The sequence below is a fragment of the Protomyctophum bolini genome (assembly GCF_963924005.1).
Source record: "Protomyctophum bolini genome assembly, chromosome: 9".
Taxonomy (NCBI): domain Eukaryota; kingdom Metazoa; phylum Chordata; class Actinopteri; order Myctophiformes; family Myctophidae; genus Protomyctophum; species Protomyctophum bolini.
The window spans coordinates 20,934,667-20,960,887 of NC_137870.1; the positions used below are offsets into that span (position 1 = coordinate 20,934,667).

Sequence of the window (26,221 nt, forward strand, 5' to 3'; positions counted from 1 at the left end):
GAGTGGTCCTCTGTTACTTATTCTGAACAGCATATTGGCACTTTATTAACTTGCACAGTTGTATTTTGCAGTCATGATTTTTTTGTTGAATACCGTTTCCTGTTTAGCTGAGATGGCCACTCAGCCAACAAGTTCCACCTGGGGAAATGCTTGCTGATTAACAAACATGAGGGGCAAGTGCAATGTGGGTTATAGATTCAATATGTTTGGGAAGTGCAATAATGTGGAGTTCTATTGTTCGTTTGATTGAATGCCTAACAATTGCCTGTGATGTGTTTCAGTAAGGATTGGGTTGGACCATGTCAGGATAGCAGGGGGGGTTAAGATGTGCTGTTGTGATTGATTATTTATGTTGTAGTGTGAAGGACTATTATATAACTTGTATAGTTCATGTAGTTCACAGAAACTTGTAAACTTGTTTAAGGTTATTTATTGGTATGATCTCATTTGAAGACACCCCGGCCTGTAAATGGTATAGTCCATTCTCATTATCTCCAGCTGGGTATAAAAGGCTGCCATTTTGCCAGTGAACTGAAGTCTGTGCTGGGAGTAGAGAGCTTCCTGCATTTATGCCAGTTGGTAGTGCTCCTTTGGTGAGTAAACATACCATTGGTTAACCTTTACCAATGCCTCTGTACTGTTTCTCCAGCCACTAACACGGTCATTCTTACAACCACCAACTGACCATTATGACTGGTGTCAGACTGGACTTGAATTTTGTATTCCCACAAAGCTGTTTGGACAAATCACAATCCAGTAATTCAGTAAGCTACTTCTGGTTGCTGTGGAATCTGAGAGTGGGATTTGCTTTTTAGCTGTCATTTCCTCCTTTTCTAAACATGTTGTTCATCACTTCATTATGAACAACATTTCAAATTTCAAAAATAATAATAATAATATATATATATATATATATATATATATATATATATATTTTTTTTCAGATATTTTAATAATCGATATCGGGAGGACGTATCGATATATATCACAATATCTATATTTCAGCACACCCCTAACCCATACGCAAGTAGCCTACATAGGCATGCAGACAAAAAGCTGTGCTTACACATCAGGACACTGCACACTTAGGTCTGAGGCCCCCAGGGGTCCTTGAAGGGTTTCCAGGGGGTCTAGGAAAATGAGGAACAGTTTAAACACTGAAGTCCTATTTTATTTTGTGTCTGTTTGAAAATAGCCCATCTACAAACTCACAATGTGTTGAATGGTAACTTTTATTTTCTTATGGCACAACATCGCAGCCAAATACCTACCAATTTGGGGGTCCTTGACATGAACATTTTGACAACCACTGCACTAATGTACACAAAATAGTCAAAGACACATAGCTTCATCCTCTCTCTACAGCCCCCCACTTCTTGGTCTCCCATAATTTCCTTGAGTAGTTCAAGATCAGGATCCTATAGCTACCCTCACAGTCCAGTAATGGAAAAAGAAACAGCATTCTTCTTCTCACTGGAGTAGCATCGGTGAGGGGAACCACTTCTGTCTGAGCATGGGAGACAAAGGCAGGTCTATTCACAATGAGATCACCCATACATACTATGAGAAAAACGTGTACATGTTTCCTTGTATGGGCAGGATCAGAATATGTCATGGCAAAGTCTTGGAACTCAGAGGGCGGTATGACAGCTCCAACAAGACATGTGAACCGCAGCGCGAGAGCGCTGCCAGGTTTGAATGCTAGAGGCTGCAGAGTGTATTTCTACACAAGGAAATATTCATACATGTGGGCTTTATTGTGAGGTGAAACTGAAAGACACTGGATATGTCTGAACTACTTGTGAATAGTCAAACACGTGATCACAATAGTTGTGATCATGTCTCTTAGTCTTAAGCCTAGTTTAGCTATTAGCTTAGCTGTTTCCATTATTCTATTTAAGATGATCAAAATGAGGCAATAAGCCTACACAGAAAAATCATCTGTGTTAATTTATCCATTTGTAACTCAGAGTATATAGAGAGATTCCGCACACCCGGTTTAATTTGCTTCCTGGCAGAGCAGCAAACGGTTTGGAGAAGGAGGAGAGACCCACACACCGCCACTTGCTGGTTCAAGAGTTTTTACTTAGATAAGAGTCGTAGTACGTTTCGGCCTTTCGGCCTTCTTCAGGCAGAGTATACAAATGAGTAATAAAAATGTAAGGTCAATTAAAGGTGCTGTGATGGGTTTTTGTTTAAAAAAATATATATAATGTTAAAAGGTTAAAGCTCTAATATTCTAAGAGTAATCATTGATTGCTAAAACAGGGGTCTTCAATGTTTTTCAGGCGAAGGACCACTTAGCTGAGAGCAAGATGGAGCAGGGACCCCCACTTGTGTAGCATATAAAATAAAACTGTTTTAAGCACTCCACAAAATGTGATAAGACTTTTAAAGCTAGCTCATTTGAGACATTTGGGAGTACCTTGGAAGTGATTGGTTGTCTCCAAGTGATGCTGCAGTTTTGATTGCTTCATACATTTGTTGCAGCACTGTTTTTTTATGTGTATGTGTTGAATTCACATTTAGTGTTTATTAAAAACAAAAACAAACAAAAAACTGCAATTCCACCAATTTCAACCAATCAGGAGAGAGAAATTACAAGCTTCGATAGTGTTCCAATTCCGATTTTGACAGCTAATGTTCTTGTTTCATCAATTCCAATTTAAATTGTTGGGATGGGTTCTCTCTGCTGATTGGATACGATTGGCATCCTGACCTATACAGAGCTGGAGACCGCACGGGGAGACATCTAGTTACTTGACACTGACTCTACTTGTCTATAGAAATTATGGAAATGTAGAGCTAACACTTATTTTAACAAAAACATATCACTTATACACCACATTTAACACATTTAACACTGAGCATGCAACAGTGTATAGGGCTAGGCCTAGCTTAATCTTGCTTCATGGTCTGGCGAAAAAGCAATGTTAGATCAGTGGTGGACAGTAACTACAGTACAGTACTTGATTACAGTAGGTACAGTTGTACATTTTTTGAGTATTTGTCCACTACATTTTAAATAGAAATATTGTCTACTTTTGACCAAGGGACTAACTCTTAGGAAGGACCCAAACTTTGTGACATTTTCACAATTTTTCTTTGACATCTTAGATAAAAATGAATATACTTGAGTGGGCTAAGTACTTATATAATGGCTATTGGCTACTATACTGTCCATATTAGGCCTACTGTCCTGTCTGTCCAGACTCCACCACCTTTGTAGCTACAACAATAATGATTATAGTAGACTTAGCCTATATTCATCGGCTGCAGTGTGAGGCCATGTGGAACGCCCTAACCTGCCCACACAGTGACGAGCTCATCTGCTGCAGCTGCAACTCGCCTGCCTGCTGGCTGACTGGCCACATCCCGTGGGAGCAGAGCAGAGCAGAGCAGAGCAGAGGGGACCTGCGTAGGAACTTAGGAAGTCATCAAATAGAGAGAGACTGAGAGAGAGAGAGAGAGACAGAGCACTGTGCGGACACTAGAGTCCAAAACCAAAACAGCTGGAGTTCCCCAGTTCCCACTCAGACCAGGCAGTAGGCCTATAATATGCTTCCTTTGTCTGGCCTGGGGGCAAAGCTCAAGAATTAACGATAGTTCTATATCGATTTCTGGACCATTCACCTTTCAAGCATCAATGATGGCACAGAGCTGCTCAATATTAATTTGCTCAAATTTCTCGCAAAACAGCTTATAGGCTACATTTATTAATTTCAAAGAAAGCCTTGATAAGTTGATAATATAAGAATATTAGCGTGTGACGATAATCCAATAGAGGCTCTGTGTTCGTCGCAAAAAAGGGCATCGTCAATTCCACAAAGTGCAATACCGTGTAACGTTAGCGGGTCATGCTCATACTTGTTCTATAATCCAATTTTGAGACAGAACAGCCGTCAATGTTTCCGCTAGGTGGCGACCTTGGTCTAATGCGGTTCACCTTGGACAGCGCTGCGCTTGACTGGAGCCAGACTACATGCAGGACCAATGTATTGTGAATGAGAAAGACCATTGGAGGGGCGAACAAAAAATTAAACCGAAACGTTGAATTTTACGCACATAAATAACGATGTTAAGAATTTAAATGATTTTTTTTGTTTGTTTGTTTTTGTATAAAAGGAAGGAAGGTCATGCTCAATAAGTAGGCTGTAGGAAAGGCGCCGTTTTAGAGATGATTAGCCTACACACTCGCTGTCTTTGTTCATTAGTGAAACATTTTTTCTTAGTTCAACTAAACATATCAATTCGATATCTCATTATAGTCGCCGGCCAGTGCCACCGTTGCATCCTCTCTCATCCACAAACAATGCAAAGACATCAAAATGCCAGGCAGGGAGAATGTTACCCACGCGCACAGTCTCATCTCGCCTCTAACCGCTGTCCACTCCTAAATGGGGGTGGGGGGGAGGGCAGTTAATGATTATTTGCCCCTCTTTTCCCGTCCACTGCGTTTCCTATATGGATGACGGTCGCGTCAGAGCGCACAGAGTAGACCCGCCTCCTGGTTGTGTGTGAGTGTGCTGTGTGAGTGTGTACGTGTGTGTGCTTGGTGCGTCGCTCTCTCCGCTTCAAACAGATATTCCACAGGGAGAGAGAGAGAGAAAGAGAGAGAGAGAGCAAGACCTGTGAGAAGAGCAACGACGAGGACACAAAAAAACGAGCAACCACAAATGGCACTCATGGCAGGGATTTTGTTTACGGCGACCTCTTTACTGCTTGGGATTTCTACCTTTGTTTCGGCGGCACGGATATACCCCCCAAATGAAGGTAAGGTTGGGGACTGGGGAGAACTGCGGCGGAGAGTTGTTGCTGTTTTCTCCGGGAGAGTTTTGACTTCATCTCGTGGTGAGAGCAGAGCCCCGCTCCGCTGTCCCGTACGTCGCTTCTCCGGAATGGTGCGCGGAGACGCACGCAGTTGCAATGTGGGGAAAAAACAACCATGGTCACCTTTACGCAAAGCGACTTTTTTTTTCCTTCTTTGCGAGATTTTTGTGCAGTGCACCCGGAGAGCGGAACGGAACGGGCTGTCCAAATGCGCATCGGCTGTTGTTCATCTCGGCTCTCCCTTTCTCCGTGCCACTTAAAGCCCTGGGCTGGGAGCGAGGCTTGCATGGGGCATTGGGGCTCCTGCAGGGTCCGGGCGCAAGTGTCCAGTTTCAGCATTTTTCTTTAGTCTTCCAATGTAGGACTATAGTGTACTAGCCTACACACTTCACACCAACAGCCTGCACAAAGAAATCCATTCGATTATGATTATTTTCGCTTGAAGCAGCTTGTTCTTATTTAGCTATGGGAAGCAGTCCGTTGTCTTGGTCGTAGACTATAGTGAAAAGGCCACTGACACACAATACAAATATGAAGTTCAGCCTATGCACATTCTTGGTAGCTCTGATTTTTATACACCAATCGAATGAACAATTGCAGTAAGAAAGCCTAAAATTCACCAAATAGTTTACTGGGCGATACAAACACTGAATAGCCTACAGTCATCAAATGTAAATAAAAGCCTGCGTCGTTGAATTCAAACAATCGCCAAAACTAATTCTCTCTAATGCTAAAGGTTTTTGGACCTTATTTCAGAAGGGAAAATAGGATACCGTGGGAAATAAACAGGCCTTATTTCTCTGCAGAGCATGTTCATTTTGGACATAGGCCTAGATATTAAAATATATGGCAAATCTGAGATAATGACAATAAATTCCACATGCGCGTTTAGTATTTCTTAAATTCTTTATAAGGCTATTTTGTGTAGGCTATAGTTGCATTAAATAAGGAGATGCACACGCGCACAGGCCTAACGCAAATGTGGGAATTATAACAAATTGTCCTATACTTTTATTAATGTCTTATGTCTCTAATTATTACCATCATAATCTGAATAGCATGAAGCCTATCAACACTATTCTCCTCCACAAACGGTGTTTTGTTTCCTGCCGATACTATCACTATTTTTTGTGTGCATTAAGTTGTTGAACTTTGAAGTGCATTGTGAGATCATGCAGGAACGGGACTCACTGCTCACATGTGTCTTTCTCTCCGCTCTTGTTTTTCAGTCACGTTACTGGACTCCAGATCTGTACAGGGGGAACTAGGTTGGGTCGCCAACCCGACAGAAGGAGGGGTAAGTAAAAGAGAAAAGTCCTCTCTCTCGTTGGGACGTATGGTCCCCCGTTGAGTAAAAATGGAGAGATAATGTCCTCTATAATAATAGGCATACCGGCCTTCGCCCCCTCCTCTCTCTCTTCTCTCCCTCAAACCACTCGCTGTAATGGTCAGATGCGAGGCAGATAGCCTACTGCAGCGGGCGTCGGGTTTCCTGAATAGACGGTGGATTGAATCGGTCTTTGTGGAGAAACTTTATATCCCTTTCCCCGCTGAGGCGAGGGGGAGAGCGGGGGACTTGGCAGCGGAGAAAGGGCCTGCTGGAATGGATGAATGAAGGGAAAGGGCAGCGGGTTTCAGTCCCTGCCGCGGGACGATTGGATCGGGCAATAAAGCGATAGGGAATGCGATCGGATTAAATGTGTGATCCTGCGGTCTAATTGGGATATCTATAATGGTGCTGATAAGGTAACAGAGCGCGACTGTCCGGGGTGGCCGCCAGGGGCCCCGGGGTGCGCAGCAGGTCGTGCACACAACACACACCGTCGCCTCGACCCTCAGCAGTTGGGTCAGGGTGTCGTAAGTCGTTATAGCTAAAACAAGGACGCTGCATGAGGTTTTAAAAACACAGAAGCCTCGCTGCACCATACCGCCCTGCATGGGTAAGCCATTTGGCCATTTTTAGAAGGCGTATAACATGGTCACCACTCACCATGCATTCTACACCATCCAGGAACATCAACCCAGCGAAATAGAATGTGACAGCATGCGCCTCCATTTCGGCTTTGTTGATTAGGCGTTAAATGAACTTGGCCAGTGTTGTGCCCCGTGTGATCACAGCCATGTGATTGACAGGCTCCTGGCAGCGTCAACAGGGCCACATTCAGCCGCTCTCATTACGACCAATTGCCCCCATTCTCCCTCTCCCTGCTATCGGGGAAAGGTGCGGCCTTATCGCGACTCGGCTTGATTTCCACAATAAAAAGAGGCAGAGGGAAGAAAGCAGCGGAATAGATCAGCGGGGAGTGATAGACACTTTGTCAAAGTCCTATACGGCCGCAGCCATGTTTAGTGTTATCGACCTTACCTCAGGGTATTCGGCTTTAAAACCAGATTGTTCCTGATAAAGCTGTCAAATCAACTGTATCACCACTAACCCATATCCCATTCTGCGATCATTTTGTTTTGAACAGCTCCACTAAATGGGCTAACGGCCTGGGCTTGTCTCTTTTTATTTAAAAGGCAGTTAAACCAAAGGCTATTTTTAATGCCTATTGTGAAAAATGTAAGAGAACAGGCCACTTTGAAGCTTTCAAGACACAAGCATTTGCAGCAGATACTCTGTTGGAATGGGAAACTAAATCACAAGTAAAACAAACATTCCAGCTCAGCGAAAATAAACCAGACTGCTCGATAACATAATCCATGCGCTGTATGTCCACGTCTCTTTCCTATGAGTTCATACTAATAACAGTAGGTGAACATGTGTAGGCTTAGGCGTACCTTCAGAAACGTCTTACCTTGCCTATCATGTATGCAGATGTTAAGCAGGCACACATTAGATCATTAGTATTGATTCACAGACCCCCACACATAGGCCTACACACTCACTTTACCCTAAACATCTGTTTCCCCTCATATTCCAATATAGCCTATAGTCTCTATATTTCTTCTGAACATTGAAGAGAGACTTGTTTTTATGCACGCATGAGACTTATTAGAACATTATTTTACCACAGCGACACTGAAATCATGAATCTTAACATCTGTATGGTTCTATATAAGGACCCAACATGTCTGCTATACTACGCCGGTATATAAAATATAGCCAACAATTAATTGGTCTGTTGAGACTCAAATATTGAGCAAATCTTTTTTTTCCTCCATTGGTAAATCTCAGTCTTGGCATGTGCTGCCTCATATGTTTGCTTTTTATCTCACACAGCCCATTATTTCTGTAATTGTTTGACAGGACATAATTCTGGTATTTGTCTGATGCCTCATGTGTAATATTAAGGAAACACTCCTTTATTGCTGTAATAATATTTTCTATTATTGTGTTGACGCTAATCTAGTGTTTTGCTTCTTAAACTATGGGTCTGGGCCCGAAATAGGTCATGGGGTCACGTCTGTTGGGTCCCAACAGAACAGCAATGTATTTCTGTACTGAAGCTTGAGTCCCAGAGGCCAAGACTTAATTTCTTAAAAAGACAGAGAGAAAGAAGTTCCAGACTCGTACATTTGACCTTCACATGACCTTGTTCTGTTGTTGTTCTACCCGTAGTGGGAGGAGGTGAGCATCATGGATGAAAAGAACATTCCCATCCGGACATACCAGGTGTGTAATGTCATGGAGCCGAACCAGAACAACTGGCTCCGTACCGACTGGATCCCTCGCGGTGGGGCCCAGCGTGTCTACATCGAGATCAAGTTCACCTTGCGGGACTGCAACAGTCTGCCGGGCGTAATGGGCACCTGCAAGGAGACCTTCAATCTCTACTACTACGAGTCGAACAACGACAAGGAGCGCTACATTCGCGAGAACCAGTTCGGCAAGATTGACACCGTGGCGGCCGACGAGAGCTTCACGCAGGTTGACATCGGCGACCGCATCATGAAGCTCAACACGGAGGTTCGCGATGTGGGCGCCTTGACCCGCAAGGGCTTCTACTTGGCCTTTCAGGATGTCGGGGCTTGTATCGCACTGGTGTCTGTGAGGGTCTTCTACAAGAAGTGCCCCTTGGCCGTCCGTAACTTGGCCCAGTTCCCTGATACTATCACCGGAGCCGATACCTCCTCGCTCGTGGAAGTGCGCGGCTCGTGTGTGGATAATTCGGAGGAAAGGGAAGTTCCAAAGATGTACTGCGGGGCTGACGGAGAGTGGCTGGTTCCCATTGGGAACTGCCTGTGTAACCCCGGATATGAGGAGCGCAATGGGGAATGCCAAGGTAAAGAAACAGCCTTTTTCTTGTTTTCTTTGTTTTTAGCTTTGTTCTTTTTTTGTTTACTATTTGTTAAAATGTTGTTTTTATATGTGGGCACGCCCACCTGTTCATTAAGTATGCCTGGTTTGCCTGGTGGGTGGTGATGGGTGGTGATCCACCTGAACTGAGGCCGCACCCACAGCTGTAGTTGTATGATAGGGGAGGGGCTGATAGTGTGATGTCACTATATTACTGTTTATTTCATTGGCCCGTTTGACTGTCAAGGGTTCAGCCTCCAGGAAGAAACCCTAAATACAAAGTTAAAACACCATTGCAATTTGCACATAAAAACGACTCCAGGGTGGTGCGACTCCAAATTGTGGCACTTCTATTTTGAAAAACATTTTAAAATAGTTCAATCTACAGCCGATCTACATCAACACATTGTGAGCTGTTTTGTCTATTTTAAAAGGGTTTTCAAAATAGTAAAAAATGGCAAATAAGTTTATAGATGGGCAAGATATAGGCCAATTTTCCCCTTTCTTCTTCTCTCTCTCTCTCTCTCTCTCTCTCTCTCTCTCTCTCTCTCTCTCTCTCTCTCTCTCTCTCTCTCTCTCTCTCTCTCTCTCTTTCTCTCTCCCAATGTTCACCCGCCTCTCACTTGGTAGTTTTCCCCCCCTTCCTGTCCACTCACTCTCCACGCTCCTCTTCCTGATACGTGGCTGGGTGATGGAGACGATGATGATTGTAAATGGAGTAATTAGGTGGTCCGTTGGGAGCTGTTGTGCAACTGTGTGGGTCCCAAGAGGATTGGTAACACAGGCCGTTGAGAAAGCTCCACGGTTTGTCCCCACTCCCCCTCTTTCACATATTCCCAATGCGGTTTAAAGCTGGGTGAGAGAGATCGACAGAGGAGAGCTTATCATTCCAGGCAGGTATGAGAGAAGTGAAAGTACACAGCAGCGAGATGGTGTTGAAAAAGCCCTCTATTGCTGTTTATTCAGGCCTTTGCTTATCGTTTTTTTTATATGGTATCGTTTGATGAGGGTTTCAGGTCGATGAAGGGGCCTCTGTGCCTGCCTTCTCAAATCATGGCCATGATATAGCTGTCAGTATGCCAACGATGCAGAGAAATAGCATGGCAACACTCCTCAAACATCAGAGAGAGCAACAGAACTCGACTACAGGTCTGTCCATATCCATGCCGCCATGGATTTTAAGCACAAATCAGCGTGTACAGGATTTCAATCTCACTTTAAAATGCAGGGTTCTCAGAGTGTATAGTAGTTACTGCATGTACTATAGTATGTGTACTGTACCATGTCATGCAGCAGTGTATTGTGGGTGTCTTGCTCCTGTGCACAGCAGCTGTGTCGTGGATAATGAATTGTGCCTCTCTCTGTGGACTGGCCAGACAGGGGGATGGTTATTCTGCCAGGCAGGTTTATTGGTAACCCCCCCATCCACCCACTCCTGCACCCTTCCAAATGCAGTGTGCTGTTCCAGCGTGGGGTCAGAGGCCGGGCACGGGTGATTAACAGGGGGATGGACCACTCCACCTCTCTTAATTTACAGGGGAGCCAGTCTCAGAGGACTAATTGCATGACAAACAGGTTCAGTGATTTAGGGGTAGTGCAGACTGTTTGGGTAGGTGGGTGGAGTTTGGGGCAAAGGGGTGCAAACGGTCACAGATGGTTGTCTGTGTGTGTAACAGGGTAGCATGTCGGCTGTAAGAATTTCAGTTTGGAATGCTGCCCATCTTGCCCTGTCACAGGCAAATAGATGGCTCAGGCCAGGTTTCTCTCCCCAGGGTGGGCTTCAAAGAACCAGTGAGATGGAGAGATGAAGGAAGGAGACCAGAGGGGGAGTTACTAGCCACAGAACCTGGGCTAAATCGTCTTTGAAGAGGGGTTTAAAGCGAAACACACAACCATAAGCTATCCTGTTTCAAGTCAAAATGAAAATGCTGATCTTTGCCATAAATTCGGCTTGCCCTCGAGAAGGAAATCGACGAAAGATGCATTATCTTTCCCATTCGGCTTGGATTGAAATAAGTAACTGTTGCCAATGCCATCCGCATGTTGGAGCTCAGAATCCCTGGCCTCGTGTGATTTATGCACAGTCTGACAGCTTCAGAGTCTGTAATATTAGTTTTGGAGCCAACGTATCCATTCAGGTCCCACTGAGTAGCATTTGATCATGTTCCAGTTCACCTTGTGGTATCAGCTTACAGACCAGTAAAGCTCCCTCAATGGTACACACCAGTTGAGACGCACCAAGATCCAACCCATCTGGCCGCTGAACCTAGTTGTAGACATGTTCACATTCTGTGTTAGCCTCCATAGATGCCAGAGGTGTCTGTGTGGGGTCAGCACTAGTGTTTGAAGGGTTAAAAGGTGCTGGCCACTGTCAGTCTTCAAGTGCACTGATGAGCTGGTTAATATTCCTCTGTGTGACAGGCTCTATGGGAGAGATATTCCTCTGTGTGACAGGCTCTATGGGAGAGGGGCTCAACTTCTATGGGACAATGTTGACCGAGAGACTTAACAAGGAGCTGGACTGGGAGGCAGGGAAAGTGGGAGTTTAGGAGGACATTTGTGTGTCTGTGAGTGAGTCAGAAATGTGTTGCATTTACTCAGTTGTAGTAAAGGATAGAAGTGTATTTACCACATGAACCCAGCGTCGCTATTCTGGGCATGTTATAGTAGGCAAAAGTAGACAAACATTTGCAAAAATAGACATAATAGGTGAATATTCTTCAACGCTTTAAGTAGTTTAATTAGCGGTGCAACTCAATGCATGCGTGGGTGCATACTCATACATGTAGTTTGAACTGATATTACTTTGCTAAGTTTTCTGTTGAGAGTTTCTCCGGCTGCAGCAGACAAGCCTAATTGTGAGTGAGTCTATGCGTGTGTGTGTGTGTGTGTGTGTGTGTGTGTGTGTGCTTGTGTCTGTGCTTGTCTTGTATGCGTGCAGGGTTACAAGGGCACCACAGCCCCCGGTTCCCAGCCTGCCATGAATGGGGTTCTCCTCCATCATTGTTCAGGGCAGCAGCGAGGCTGAGTGGGGTTGGCGTTGTTGGGGGTGGGGGCATGGGGGGCTTGTATTCTCCACCCCTGGCAGAGGTCAAAGGTCGCCCCCTTCTTCATCCATCTTACTGGCCTGTCTGACAGGGTCGTGGGCCTACGATTGATTAAGACGTCAAGGTTTTGACAGCTGGGGGGTGCAGTGTGTGTGTGTGTGTGTGCGTGTGTGTGTGTGTGTGTGTGTGTGTGCACCCGCTCATGGGCCAAGGGTGGCCAGGATGTACACACAGGGACCAAGGGCAGTGGGGCACTGAGGGCCACCGGGCCCCTGATCTAAGGAGTGGGGACTCTGTCTATTTGCATTTGGGAAGCTTTCTCTCAGAGGGAATGGGAGGGGGCCAGGTTGTCTCTCTCGCTCCTCATCTGGTGAGGGGGTTTCAACTACCGTGCAGAGGTGATGACAAGCTACTCAGATACACAGAAAGAGAACGTGAAAAGCTGTGCGCGCGCGCGTGTGTGTGTGCGTGTGTGTGTCTGTGAGAGAGAGTCTGGCAGCGTTTACTTGGCGAGTCAGCACAGGGAAATAATGAGTTTGTATATTTTTGTAAAAGCGTGAGGAAAATTTGCATGAGAGTCGTGTGTCTCCGACTCTGCATTGCTCTCAGAGTTATTGGGCGATTGAGCAGGCAGCGAAGGGGGGTTTTCAGGTCGCCTTTGTTGGTGAATCTGAGTTTGTCAAGGATATAGTCTGGTTGAAGCGCTAGGTGTCAGACACTCCAGACTGTTAGTGCATGGTTGAGTTGTTACCCCTTACACACACACACACACACACACACACACAACACACCTAAATCCAAATAAACCGGACTTCAAGGACAGGAAACCTATGATCTCCTTTGACTCCTAACACCCTAACACTTTTATTATAACCCACATGTTGTGGATTCAACGCCGTTTGTCGGTGTTTGTGCATGTGTGTGAATTAACAGCTTTGGAAGGATTGTGACGTAAGTGTCTGTGTTTGTGTGTGTGCGTGCGCATGTGTGCGTGTGCGTGTGTGTGCGTGCGTGCGTGCGCGTGTGAGATGGTAGCAGTTTCCTGTTGGAGTGGCAGTACCAATCCCTCCCCTCTCTATTCCCAATAGCCTCCGTTAAGCCGAGAACTCTCCCCCGGCCCGTATTGGATTAAGAGGTTTCGGGGATGAGGATTCTTTTCTGTGCTCCGTTCATTGTGTGACTGCTCTCAGGTCTCCCTCAGGTCTCTCTTTCCCTCTCTCTTTCTCTCTGTCTGTCTGTCTCTCTCTCTCTCTCTCTCTCTCTCTCTCTCTCTCTCTCTCTCTCTCTCTCCTCTCTCTCCCTCTCTGTTGACAGTGTTAAATATGCACTTGAGAGCATCATTTTAAATTCACCACATAATTCTATTTAGCCTGCCAGTCCCCGGTGGCTTTAAATACACAGAATCACTCTGCCCCCCCCCCCCCCCCCCCCCTGTGCACGCACAGACACAGGGTGCTCTGGTGCTAATAGCTCTGTCGTTCTCCTGTGTCTCTGTCCTCCCTACACAGTGAAATCCTAATTTGTCCATTTTGTGTAACTCAGAGAATGTAGTGGTTTGGTTTGTACACTCTCAGAGTTAAATTAGCACTACCGGTAGTAGGATTTTACTGACACCCCCTCCCCCTCTCCTGCATGTACACCTCTCTCTCTCTCTCTCTCCCCCCCCCTCCTCCCGGTCATTGTGGTGGTTAGTGTTCAGCCTGTGTCTGTCTCTGGTGGCAGCAATAGGAAGTGGGCTGAATAATGAGATTACCCGTGGCAGGCGGGAGGGAGGCAGGAGCGCCACACTGAACATTATCACCCATCAACGCTCACACACACACACACACACACACACACACACACACACACACACACACACACACACACGCATGCACGCACGCTCATGCAAGTGTATTCAATTGAGCATGCACCAACCAACACAATGTGGGTGTGCACATCCAAAAAGAACACAGAAAGTGTCACGTCCAATTAGTACATGCACTGTGTGCATGCACACATATGGACACACACACACACACACACACACACACTCCACAGACTGGGAGTGGAGGAAAATGGAGGTGAATGTACTCATCACTCCCCGTGCCACCAGAGAGGTTCATTCTGTGCTGCTGCTGAATAGAGATGGAAAATCTATTACCTAGTGAAGAGCAGGGAGGAGCGGATGATACAAAAATCTCTTATAGAAGCAACAACCACCCCATCCGATAAAATAGCTTAACTCCTCCAGGTATTGTCATATATTCCTAGATATTCATAGATCCACTTACTTACAAAAACATGGGAGAGGGAGAGAGACATGCATAAGGCTACACACGCATGCACGCACGCCCGTGCACACTAACATGGACATGCACGCCACGCACATACTGTATACTAGTGCAATATGCACACGCACACACACATGTGATTGTGTTCAAGTGTCATGCACGCACTGTGACACACACAGTCACACACGCGCGCGCACACACACACACACACACACACACACACACACACACAGTGTGTGTCAGGGGAGTAATTCAGCTGTCATTAGCGGAGGCGCTGAAATGTTTTTCCTGCTTGGGCTGCCGTCCTGAGCCGGCGCTTGTTCCTCCTGTCGTTGTTGACACTCGTCGCCCTCTCTCTCTCTCTCTCTTACGCTCTCTCTCTCTCTCTCTCTCTTACGCTCTCTCTCCCTCTCTCTCTCTTTCTCTCCCTCTCTCCACCATGTGCCCTATCTAGGACAGGAAGCGGCCATTTGAGTGTGACCCGAGCGGATGGCTAACACTCCCACAGCGGCAGTTACCGAGGCATTTAGCTGTACTAAACAGCCAGCTTAACAACGAGGTCACAAAGAACAGAAAGAAAAATTAGCGCAGGATAAAACGGGCCCTGGAATTAACGCCAGTCTTAAGCTAGCTCATTAGCATCGGCCTAAAACCGGAGGAAACGATTTTGCAGTCGATCTCGCTTTGCTCGCCGTGTGTCTGTCTCTGTGTAGCCTCTCTCTGTCCTGCCTCATCTTTTTGAAAAGCATCCTCTCTTTGAAGCCCGCAATGGGGAGGGGTGAGGGGGGGGGGGGGGGGGTGATTAAAGCAGTCAGCAAGCAAATTAGCATGTCAAAAGACCCCGAATCAATACCCGAGCTCTCTACCCACACAACCCTGCAGTTCTCCCCCCCAACACACACACACACACACACACACCCTTTTTCACAAAAATGTGTTCATTTAACCCGGAGAGTGTGAAAACGGACCAGTAACATCCTAAAGTGTTGAGGTAGAATGAGGGAGAAGGATAGACATATAGGGAGAAAGAGGAAGGGTTTGATTGATTGATTGATTGATTGATTGATTGATTGATTGAACAGTTATAGAACGAGTACAGTTCAACGAAAGTACAGGTCAATACAAAAACTGCTAAGGGAGATAAAACCAGAAAAATAACTTGTTTACATAAGGGCTCCATTTTCAATTCATCAGAACATTTAAAGACATACAAATATGCACTATATGCAAAAAAAGGAAGAAAAACAAATTGGGTGTGGAGAGAGAGAGAGAGAGAGAGAGAGAGACAGAGAGAGACAGAGAGAGACAGAGAGAGAGCGAGAGGTGGACAGCAATCAAGTGGGCACGGGTAGATTATTTGAGAGAGAGAAAGAGAGAGCCAAAACGAGCGACAGGTTATGAAAGAAAAGGAGGTCTACTGCCACTTCCTTTGTGCTGAACGAGAGGGGAGAAAATGCTTCTTTGGCCAGGAGGGGAGAGCAGGAGATGGAAAACCAAGAGAAAGGGTGAGGGTTGGTGGGAGGGAGAGAAGGAGACAAAAAAAAAGAAAAGCGTTTGGGGGGCGGACGGTTTAGTTCCAGTCTGGCAACCATCCTTTTTTCTACACTTCATCCTCCCATCACCATCACACGGAAATCCCTTTGATCCGGGGCAATGTGTTGCTGATCTCGAGGTGTGCGTCCGTGCGTGCATGTGTGTGTTTGTGCATGTGCGCACGGCACACGTGTGTGTGCTGATCTGTCGTGTGTTTATCCTGTTGTGGCGGGCATATCGCGCGCGGTATCATAAACTTCTATTAACGTTCCAATCACGTTGCGCGATCTGAGCCTGGACACAGAACAGCACAAGGAAGCTTTAGATGGCTGGCCAACTCTCCCCTGGTGTCTGACAATGGGAGGCTGATTGCAAACACCTTGAAAAGTGTTTCATCTCTCTCTCTCTCTCTCTCTCTCTCTCTCTCTCTCTCTCTCTCTCTCTCTCTCTCTCTCTCTCCCTATCCCTCTCTCTCTCTCTTTCCCTCTCTCTCTCTCCTTCTCTCTCTCTCTCTCTCTCTCTCTCTCTCTCCCTCTCTCTCTCCCTCCCTCCCTCCCTCCCTCCCTCCCTCTCTCTCTCTCTCCCTCCCTCCCTCCCTCTCTCTCTCCCCCTCTCTCTCTCTCCCTCTCTCTCCATCTCGCTGTCAGATTTCTATCTAAAGCTCCCTCTATCCTGCCAGGCAGAGGAGTGTAGGTGGTCCTTTCTTCTCTGCTCTCATCGTCCTCTCTCTTCGGGGCGTAGGGTTCAGTGGAGAATAAAAAGGCAGCTCTGTGGTAATCAGTAAGCGAGGTTATGACAAAATACGAAATAAAAAGAATGAAAGGCTGTGCCATAAAAGACACATGTAATCAGATGGGCCCTGAGTGGTTGCAGCGCCCATTTTAATGAGACCAGACACCCCCACCCCCCTTCCACTTGTATTAATCACCATGGCCCTGTGTATACTGGCTCATTCTCCATTCACACTGATGTAATGAGCAGGTGGGTGTTGATGCAGAGATTCATGCACGTACACACAGAAACCCCTGATGTGTAGGATCATATATAGGCTTAGGCCATAAGTGAACACACCTGCAAGCAGCCATTTCGCTCATAAATACACACATACTGCAACCATTTGCAGACGTAATGCATGATTGTGCACAGCAAAAATGCAACCAAAATGCCCTCTTGGTGTCTATATAGGTGCACATGTATGGTATGTGTATCAAACGAAGGATGGGGGGGTTATGGGATCAGATGTAAGCGCTCTGCAGGAGAGGAGAAATGTAATTTGGGGATGTGGGATGTAAGCAGCACCGCAGGGATCCGACCTGCAGACCTCCAGCCAAAGGGAGAGGTGTGTACGCGTTAGCCTGGTGTGGAGGGCACGTCTCCGGGATTAGAAACCTTGATCCCCCACCCTCGGATCCACAGAGGAATGTCAGAGGAAGCAAGGAGGATAGCGAGGTGGGCAGGACTGGTGGATGAGAGACTTAGGAGCCCAACGGAGGTAGGAGTCTATAGTGGTGCAGGGGAGTGAGTGATCGACAGACAGAGGCTCACAGAAATCGACAGGGAGAGAGAGAGAGAGAGAGAGAGAGAGAGAGAGAGAAACAGCTCTAATGTCGAACAGCTCTAATGTTTCAGTGGGTCAGGAGTCAGGATCAATTTGTGGGTCATGGACCAATTTTCACGGATCACGACTTCTTTCAAAATATTATTATTATTATAATGTTTTTTAAAGATTTTTTTAAACAAACAAACTAATCTAAGAAATTCCATGAATACTATTTTCACTAGTTTGGGTCCTGGGAAACTAATCTCTCTTTTGGGCCTTGAGCTGAAAGCTTTGAGAACCACTGCTCTAATGTATGGCAGGAGATGTGAGAGGTGAAGCAGTTGGTTGCGGGTATACCGACTACCGACGGATATCGGTCTTTGAACAAGCGTTGCGTGGTGTTGAGTCATGACCCTCTGTTACCAGCAGCAGTCAATATTACTGTCAATATTACTGCCAATATCGCTGGGCCTGTAGGCGGTAAGCGTGGGCAGACGGGCTGGAGGGGAAGAGAGAGAAAAGGATGGATGGTTTAGAAAGAAGAAGTATAGGAGATAAACATGAGATGTACGCCGTTTGTGGCAAAGTATTACATAATAGGAACAACAAAGTGTGAGGAATTAGACTTTAGTTTTGTGACCCACTGCCTGCCTGCCTGGGAGTGCTATATTGATCTACCCACATGACCTAGAACACTGGTTGTCAACCAGTGATCCACCGGTGAGTGGGCCTCTTGTACTCTCTATTGTACTCTTGTCAAATGTATCAAAAATGTGTGTATATAAGTTTTAATAAGTCCATCAATTTATTTATTAAGATTGTCAAGAGACAATTGGGGACAGACAGCGATGGTGTGGGACATATCGGCAGAAAGCGGTTATCTTCATTTAACCTTTTTGAGTGGTGCAGCCACTGTCCGTCCCTATGTCCATACCTATGTCCATCCGTCCGTCCATCCATATGTCCCTATGTTTAGGGTACCAATAGGGGCAAAAGTGGCGCTGTTCTGCTAGAAACAGAGAGAGAGAGAGAGAGAGAAATAGTGTTGCACGGGTGCCTGCTAATTACAATGTGGAGCGTGCATGAGAGAGAGAGTGTGTTTGTTGTCTGCTAATTCCCACACATGTAACTCTGTCATTTCTCAACCGTTTCGGACGCGGGGCAGCTCGCCCCCACACGGAGTTGCACCACTCAGTTCACACGGGTGTGATTTCTTTTCTTCCTAAATGAACGTCCTGCTTCGTCAAACTACAGTATCACACAAAAGCTCAAAGCTTGTAGATCTGCAATGTTTTGCTCTGTTTGAATAATGAAAAATAACAGTTTTGGACATATTGGCTTTCTACCCGGCAGCAATGATATATAACACACTGCGGCGGCAGCAACAACACTCCGTCTCGGTGTCTCTGTGGCGCCCACACGCCTTTGCTGCTACAGCTTCCTGTGTGTCTGAATCTCGATGCCCTGCTTTTGTTAGCCTGTCGCCATCATCGCCGTGTCTGTGCGTCCATCCTCACATCAAAGCTAAAGGCTAAACGCTACACACATTAGCAGAGTAACCCTGCCTAAGGAGCTGCCATTAACCCCCGGCTCCGATTACGCTCCCTGCGGTCCCCGCAAGGCCAGGTTCAACTAGCCTGGGGTTAGGGAGGGTATGGTGTTGATGCACTCGCATGCGCACATGCACGCAAACGTATGCAAAAAGATAACACACAGATTACACACAGTAAAATCCTGTATGTTAATTTATCTCTGGGAGAGAGTGTGACAGTTAAACAAGCAAACACAAAGCTTAGACCTAGTGCAGAGCATCCACCTGCACAGACATGCATGCACTCATGTGCAGTCACAAAGAAACACACAACTTCACACACCAACACACCCGTGCGACAACAGTGCGTATACATTGCATACTCACGCGCAAAAAATACACACTCGTGCCCTCCCGCACACCACAGGTTAATGTCAGGGGTGTTCCCATGCCAACAGAAGCTGACACCATTTCAAGTCAGAGGGGGTATCGCTTCCACGACAACAGATGACCTCATTCCTGAAGCAATGTGCTCTGTTTTTAGAGGGAGAGAGACAGAGCAAGAGAGAGAGAGTGAGAGGGAGAGAGAGAGAGGAAAGTGGCATAGCCTCTGAGGCCTGAGGTCAAAGGTTAAAGTGGTGACAGCCATGGTGGAGAGTGTGTGAGCGCCATGGCTGACACGAGCTGTTGGACACAGCTCGTGTCAGCCATGAAGCTACTGACCCAGGAAAGTTTTCACGTACGCTCACTGAACGCACAGAGTTATGCACCATGACCGCACACACACACACACACACACACACACACACACACACACACACACACACACACACACACACACACACACACACACACAAACACAACGCGCGCACACAATGGAAGGTGTTTTGTGGCCCCAGCCAGGCTGTCGTCTGGGAGCTGCAACTGGATTACCTAAACAAACAATCTAAAAATACCTTACCATTTTTACGAGCAAGCCCACCCTTCCCTCGCCCCACCCCCCTCCTTACAACCCACCTTGTGAGAATTTCGGAGAAAGGCACAATGCTACTGTCAACACACTAGGGCTCCATCTTGTGCCACCCTTATCCCTAAACCTATTTTTTACTATTTTGAAAATCATTTTAAAATAGTTCAACTAGCCGATCTACATCTACACATTGTGAGCTTGTAGATCAGCTATTTGAACTATTTTAAAAGGTTTTTTAAAATAGTAAAAAATGGCAAATAAGTTTAGGGATAAGGGTTAAGGGGTGGCGCAAGACATAGCCCATGTGTGTAAACTGGTGCCTGGTGAAGTTGTGTGCATAATGTAGACTTATTCATTGTTGATAATCTGTACATCCATTCATATATTCACTGGTGATAGACTCACTGTTATCCTTATTCTTATCTATCTTGGTTTGGCTCTTGACTCTGCTCTTTAACACAGTACATCTCCTGTATTTCACTCTCACAGCTGTTGCTGCTACGACACCTGCATTCCCCCACAGGGATTAGTGAAGGTTTATCTTATCTTATGTCTCTTGTTTCATGATCCGGGGAGTTTATAAAGTTTTCCATCATCCAGATTCACTGTTCTTTACTCATTTAGTGCTTCTTTGTTCTTGTGCTGTACCAGCTGTAATTCATGACGGGTCAGACAGGGACAGTACTACAAACGCTGTTGTTCAAGGATGAGTAGAAATGAGACTAAAGCCCTGTTCAGATTTACATATTTGATTTTGGTCTCATGTGTGAACGTGAACCGAATTTTGAAAGGAGGAGAACAACAGTACTTCAAAATATACACTTTAGCAATTAGGAAATAAAAATACTGCATTCCAAGCTTCCATCAGTGAGTGCTTTGAATGTTGGTGATTGCCTTTTGTAGAATGCACCTAGTCTTGAACGCATAATTTCCTGTTAATGTATCCTGTATATCATTTGAAAATGTGCATTTTACACATTTTGACATTGTTGCCGTAGGGATGTTGGGGACATTGTTTCTGTTGGGGTGACAGAAGGGATTGTATTGTAAAGGTATGATGACAGAAGGGATTCATTGTATTGTAAAGGTATCAAGGTGATTTGTAATGTCTTTGTGATACATTGCTGACACGTGTCACACTTGTTTACAGTACTTGATATCAGGTCCCTTTGACAATGCTTCCCTATCACTTCCTCTTCCTCCACGCCTATTCTTAGTGTGTGTGTGTGTGTGTGTGTGTGTGCTGTTCTCTTCCTCTCACACACATCCTGCCATGTTTCTGTCCATTCTCCTCTGCTCCATGCTCGTAGAACAACCCAACCCAACAAGCCCACCCATGTTTATCAACGTGTGTGCCAACGATGTGCACGTCCCTCAGCACAACACCATTAGCATGCCCCCCCCCTCTTTTTATTACATAATTTAATCAAATGCAACGCTTTTCATTGTACACAATGTCAGGAAAGCACGCCAGATATTCCTGCCTCCTCCCTCAGAACAAATGTGATCACGCACGCAAGCACGCACGCACGCACGCACGCACGAGCACACCAAATACACAAATCCAGCATGAGCCTTTGCCCCCTGGAGACCTTAGGGAAATTGGCCAAAGACAATACCTTGACTGAGTTTGTTTACCTCCCATCACTCCTGCTGTGCTGCTGTGAGACTGCTCACACAAAGCCTCCCTGCTTGAAGTCTGTGTGTGAGTATGTGTGCGTACATGCTTGTGTGTATGTGTGTGCATGCATGTGTATTTATGTGCGTGCATGTGTGCGTGTCTCCGTGTGTGTGTCCCCGCACACATGTGTGCATGCGTGTGTGTGTGCGTGTGCCTGTATTTGCGCTTCCCTGCACAAATAGTTTGAATCTGTACTGTCCAGAGGACTTTTCAAGGGCTTTGCGTGCACACCTGAGCGTGTGCAGGTGCATTGAGAAGTATGTGCATGTGTTGGTGTGTGCATTAATGCATTTGAGTGTGTGTGTGTGTGTGTGTGTGTGTGTGTGTGTGTGTGTGTGTGTGTGTGTGTGTGTGTGTGTGTGTGTCTGTGTGTATTGGCTACTATGTATTGTAGCCCATTACCCACCTGCTGTGTGACTCTTGGGTCACAAAAGGTTTGTAGCTGGCTGGCGCCAAGCCCGGCTTTAGGCGGTGCCACCCTCGCGGACCTGGCATGGGCACAGGAGTGGAATCTGAGTGGCCCCTGCCCACTGTGGCCAAGTCAAACACTGGTTCAACTAACAAAGATGGATCTGTCTGAAGCCACCCTGCCTCTCCCTTTCTTTCTTTCTTTCTTTCTTTCTTTCTTTCTTTCTTTCTTTCTTTCTTTCTATCTCTTTCAGCCTTTCTCTGTGTGCTGTGGGGTCTCACCTATTTGGTCTCTGTGTGTGCTTTTGTCTTATTGTATGTCTTTGTTCAGCATTCATCCATGGTCTCCTTCCTCTGTGTCTGTCTGTCTGTCTGTCTGTCTGTCTGTCTGTCTGTCTGTCTGTCTGTCTGTCTGTCTGTCTGTCTGTCTGTCTGTCTGTCTGTCTGTCTGTCTGTCTGTCTGTCTGTCTGTCTGTCTGTCTGTCTGTCTGTCTGTCCGTCCGTCCGTCCGTCCGTCCGTCCGTCCGTCCGTCCGTCCGTCCGTCCGTCCGTCCGTCCGTCCGTCCGTCCGCCCGCCCGCCCGCCCGCCCGCCCGCCCGCATGTCCTCTCTATTTCTGTCTATCCCTGTCTCTCTGTTTGTGTCTGACTCTGTAGATCTGCCTGTCTGTCTGTTTTTCTCCGTGTCTCTTGTCTGTCTGAGTTTTGACCACCTGCATTCAAACCCAGGTCTCCCACATGGTAAACTAAGCATTGACCACTCATCCAAAGGGGACCTTGGACAAGGCAGAATTTAGGCTTCAATTAAGGCTTTGGGCATCTGCATCTTTATCTCTCCCCCTCTCACTCTTTCTCTCTCTGCCTTACACATGCACATACTCCCCTGTTTCCCAGCATTTTGCTCCAACATTCTGTCGCCGTGTTTCTTAAGGTGTGGACTTGTCCACCCTGAAACCGCTGGCTGTAATATTTTAGATTATTCAGATACAGCCATTGTGCAAATCCCCCCCTCTATTCTCCTCTGGTCTCCGTAGAACCTGGTGAGAGGAACTGTAGAGGAAACTGTGGCCTACGTGTCAATAAGAACGCAGAGGCCCTGGACTGTAGGAAGTCTTTAGAACAATATTTTCTGTTATGCAACCCAAATAATAACAATAGTGGGCACCACAGCGATGAGGGCCAAAGTTGCTCAAGATCCATGTTGTTAGTAAAGGACCCTGGCCTGTTTTACTGGGAGTTCTCTGTGCGTGTTGAGTGTGTTATTCTTTGTGTGTGTTTAACTCATTTAAAATGTTGCCCATCGTAACTGTTATGACTTTCGGAAGCAGTTTTTCTCTTAGTCATTTCCATCCTAGCTCTGTTTTTTAGCTCATCTGGTTCTTTGGCTTGTATTCATAAGTGTCAGGTTGGAGACATTTTAATTAGGGCAGGTTCTTGGGTGGCTCCTGTTTGATGAATTGCGTCGGGCAAAAATACAGTTATAAATCATCGGCCACTTGACAGACAGACTGCTGGCAACTCTCATGCACCTTGGCCTGAGATACAGTTTTCAGGGTGCATGATTGTCAGTGAGGTTGGCTTTTATATTGTTAGCGTTGTTAGCCTCGCTGGCTTTTGTTCTTCTCCTAATTAACACTAGCAATGAAGTCAGCGTCAGCACTACCTTTGTTTGGTTAGCATTGTTACGAATGTTAGCACCCTCGGGACCCGTGTTCCCGCCAGGTCAAGGTTAAGACGGGTGGCGAGTGTACGTCATCAATCATGGTGATCGGTTTCGGTGACCGTGTGTCCCTCATCTATCACACTGATGGCTTTCGCTGGCCGTGTGGCTGCGTGTCAGCGTCGGAGCCGGAGGTAATTAATAACCCCGGCGACAGAATTAATGAGTTAACCTGCTCCGTTCTCCTGCTGTTCTAATGACAGATGCTAATGGTTAGCAGCTAGTTATATCTTCTAATAGCCAGCAGCTCAGGTGTATGGATATAGATGGTCTTTTATTATGTGTGTGTGTGTGTGTGTGTGTGTGTGTGTGTGTGTGTGGGTGTGTGTGTGGGTGCGTGGGTGCGTGCGTGCATGCGTGCGTGTGTGTGGGAGTGGAGAACTTATACATCCCTGACTTTCAATGCAGGGTTTGTTTTTTATTCAGTCAAGGACTGCTCGCAGGGGTAAACAAAGCGCTACTGGAATAGCAATGCATTCTGACTGGTGCTGCCATCTGAGCAGCCGACAGCCTTCCACAGGGAGACCAACAGAAAGAGGTTGGAGAGACACAAAGAGAGAGAGAGGGATAGGGCAGAACAGGGAGGCTGAATAGAGAATCCTGTTCCTTAAGGTGGATGAGAAGGAGAGGCTCTCCTTGCCCTGAGGTCTTGAAAACTGATCGCTCCCTTTTCAAAGGGCGGCTTTGTGAGGATGCCTCTGACTGCGACTGAAGAGCACTTGCTGTCTGTTATGACTACGAGAGAGTGACCGAGTTTCATCACCTAAAGAAAATAAAGCACTGCGATAAAAGGGCATGGTAAAGCGATATAGTTTGAACGTAATGCCTTTTTGGTTATACGCTTACTGTGCAGTCAGGGCAAGCCCAGTTATTGTGCATTGCATTCCAGAGTTTTGGGATCACTTTTCTAGCACGAGTATGCTCTCATGCTCTTAGTCCCTTGTGAATTGGAGGCTTTGTTGTGTAGGCTGCACAGTTACCGGCCCATCTAGCTTTGTGCGTGGGTCACTGGAGGTGGGTTTACGTGGGTGGATATGTGGGTAGAGTGTTTTTTCCCTTTCTTTTGGCTGTAGTGCACGCAGCGTCCGCAGCTATTCAAAGTCTGTTGTGTAGGTAGTTGCTACTTTGAAGGAAACTCAACAGCGTTTTAGATGGTTTCCGCGTGGGTAGCAGCATTGTATCCTTGGCTTTTTGTGGATATGGCGGGAGATAGATCTTTTTTTGTCACGAGCAGCAGTTACCATTTCTCTCCTCATGCCGCGTGGCCAATTCAGCGAGCAGAATCCCCACCGCCCGGACAAAACTACTCATTAACTCCCTAAGCCTGCTCCTCAGCCATACCCCAATGTTCTCACCCCCTTTTTTCCTCCAAATGTGCTTCAGCTGAGAGACAACGGTCAGAGGGACAGGGAGGAGGAAGGAGTGGACAAAAGGGGGGGATGGACTAAAGCAATGGAAGAGGATTGAATGAGTGAAAGTCTGAAAGAGCTGGTGGGGGAGAAGAGAAAAGGGGTGAAAGAATGTGATGTCCTGGTCTATGAGGGATTCCATTCTGAGCAGATCCAGAATAGAACAGTAAGTCACCAGTCCCTTTGTCTGCCTTTGATCTTTCAGCTCAGGGATTTGGCACCTGACAAACCCTCTCTGTCTGAAAGGAGGCCTGCAGAGAACGAGAGAGCTAGAGAGACGAGGAGAGTGGTATAGAGAGATAGAGGAGGAAAATGGAAGGGAAGAGTAAGAAGAAATCAAATAATGTGTAAAAAAATATATAAAGGAAAAACTTAGTGGAGATTTACTGCGTGAAAAAGCAGGCCCCGTGGACATGAAGGGAGAGGGGTGTGGAAAATATGGAATTACGAGAGCTTTCTAAGAGAGGATATGATGAGGGTTTCTCAGCTAGAAGCCGTAAAAACCGAATCCATGTGTGTTCACGTGTGTGTGAATATATGTGTGTCTGTGTCTCGGTGTGGGTTTGCCACGGCTGGCCTGGACAGTGATAAATCCAGTGAGTCTTAAGGGAGATTCCTCACCGAAGGCACGGCCTCCTGGACCACCCACTACTGTGGTCTCTTCTCTCGCACACACACTGCTAATGGGAACCAAATTCTCCAGCTTTACTTGAGTATCACCCTCTCGCTGCCTGTGCCATTTCCTTTCTGCAGGATAGCTGCTCCTGTAAACATTGATTTGTATGTTGATGTCATATTTTCAAACACAATTTCCGAGTTGCAGAATATCGCAGGATTGGACGTCAGCACGTTGCAATAGTGCAATAGTGAGGAGGGGGCCATGGTGCCATGGAAAGAGTTTAAATGACAGCTATATGGTACTTTGGGGTGAGCCTGGGACAGCTTAATCATCACAGACTGAAAAACTCGTCAACTGTGCACCGTGTGTGACTTGAGATGCATCTCTTTTTAAAGAGGCTAAAGCCCAAAGGCCCTGAAGCA

At 46.4% G+C, this 26,221-nt stretch overlaps 1 protein-coding gene across 2 annotated transcripts in view; it reads left to right on the forward strand.

Annotated features, from left to right (window-relative positions):
- The first annotated feature begins 4,552 nt into the window (after positions 1-4,552).
- Positions 4,553-26,221, forward strand: part of LOC308321651 (ephrin type-A receptor 4) — a 57,877-nt gene continuing 36,208 nt past the window's right edge. For both annotated transcript variants that reach the window (XM_080772665.1, XM_080772666.1), the window contains exons 1-3: positions 4,553-4,773; positions 6,060-6,127; positions 8,393-9,056. In XM_080772665.1, the coding sequence (XP_080628791.1) occupies positions 4,677-4,773; positions 6,060-6,127; positions 8,393-9,056 (829 nt within the window). In that variant the 5' untranslated portion in view covers positions 4,553-4,676. The remainder of the gene's footprint in view (positions 4,774-6,059; positions 6,128-8,392; positions 9,057-26,221) is intronic.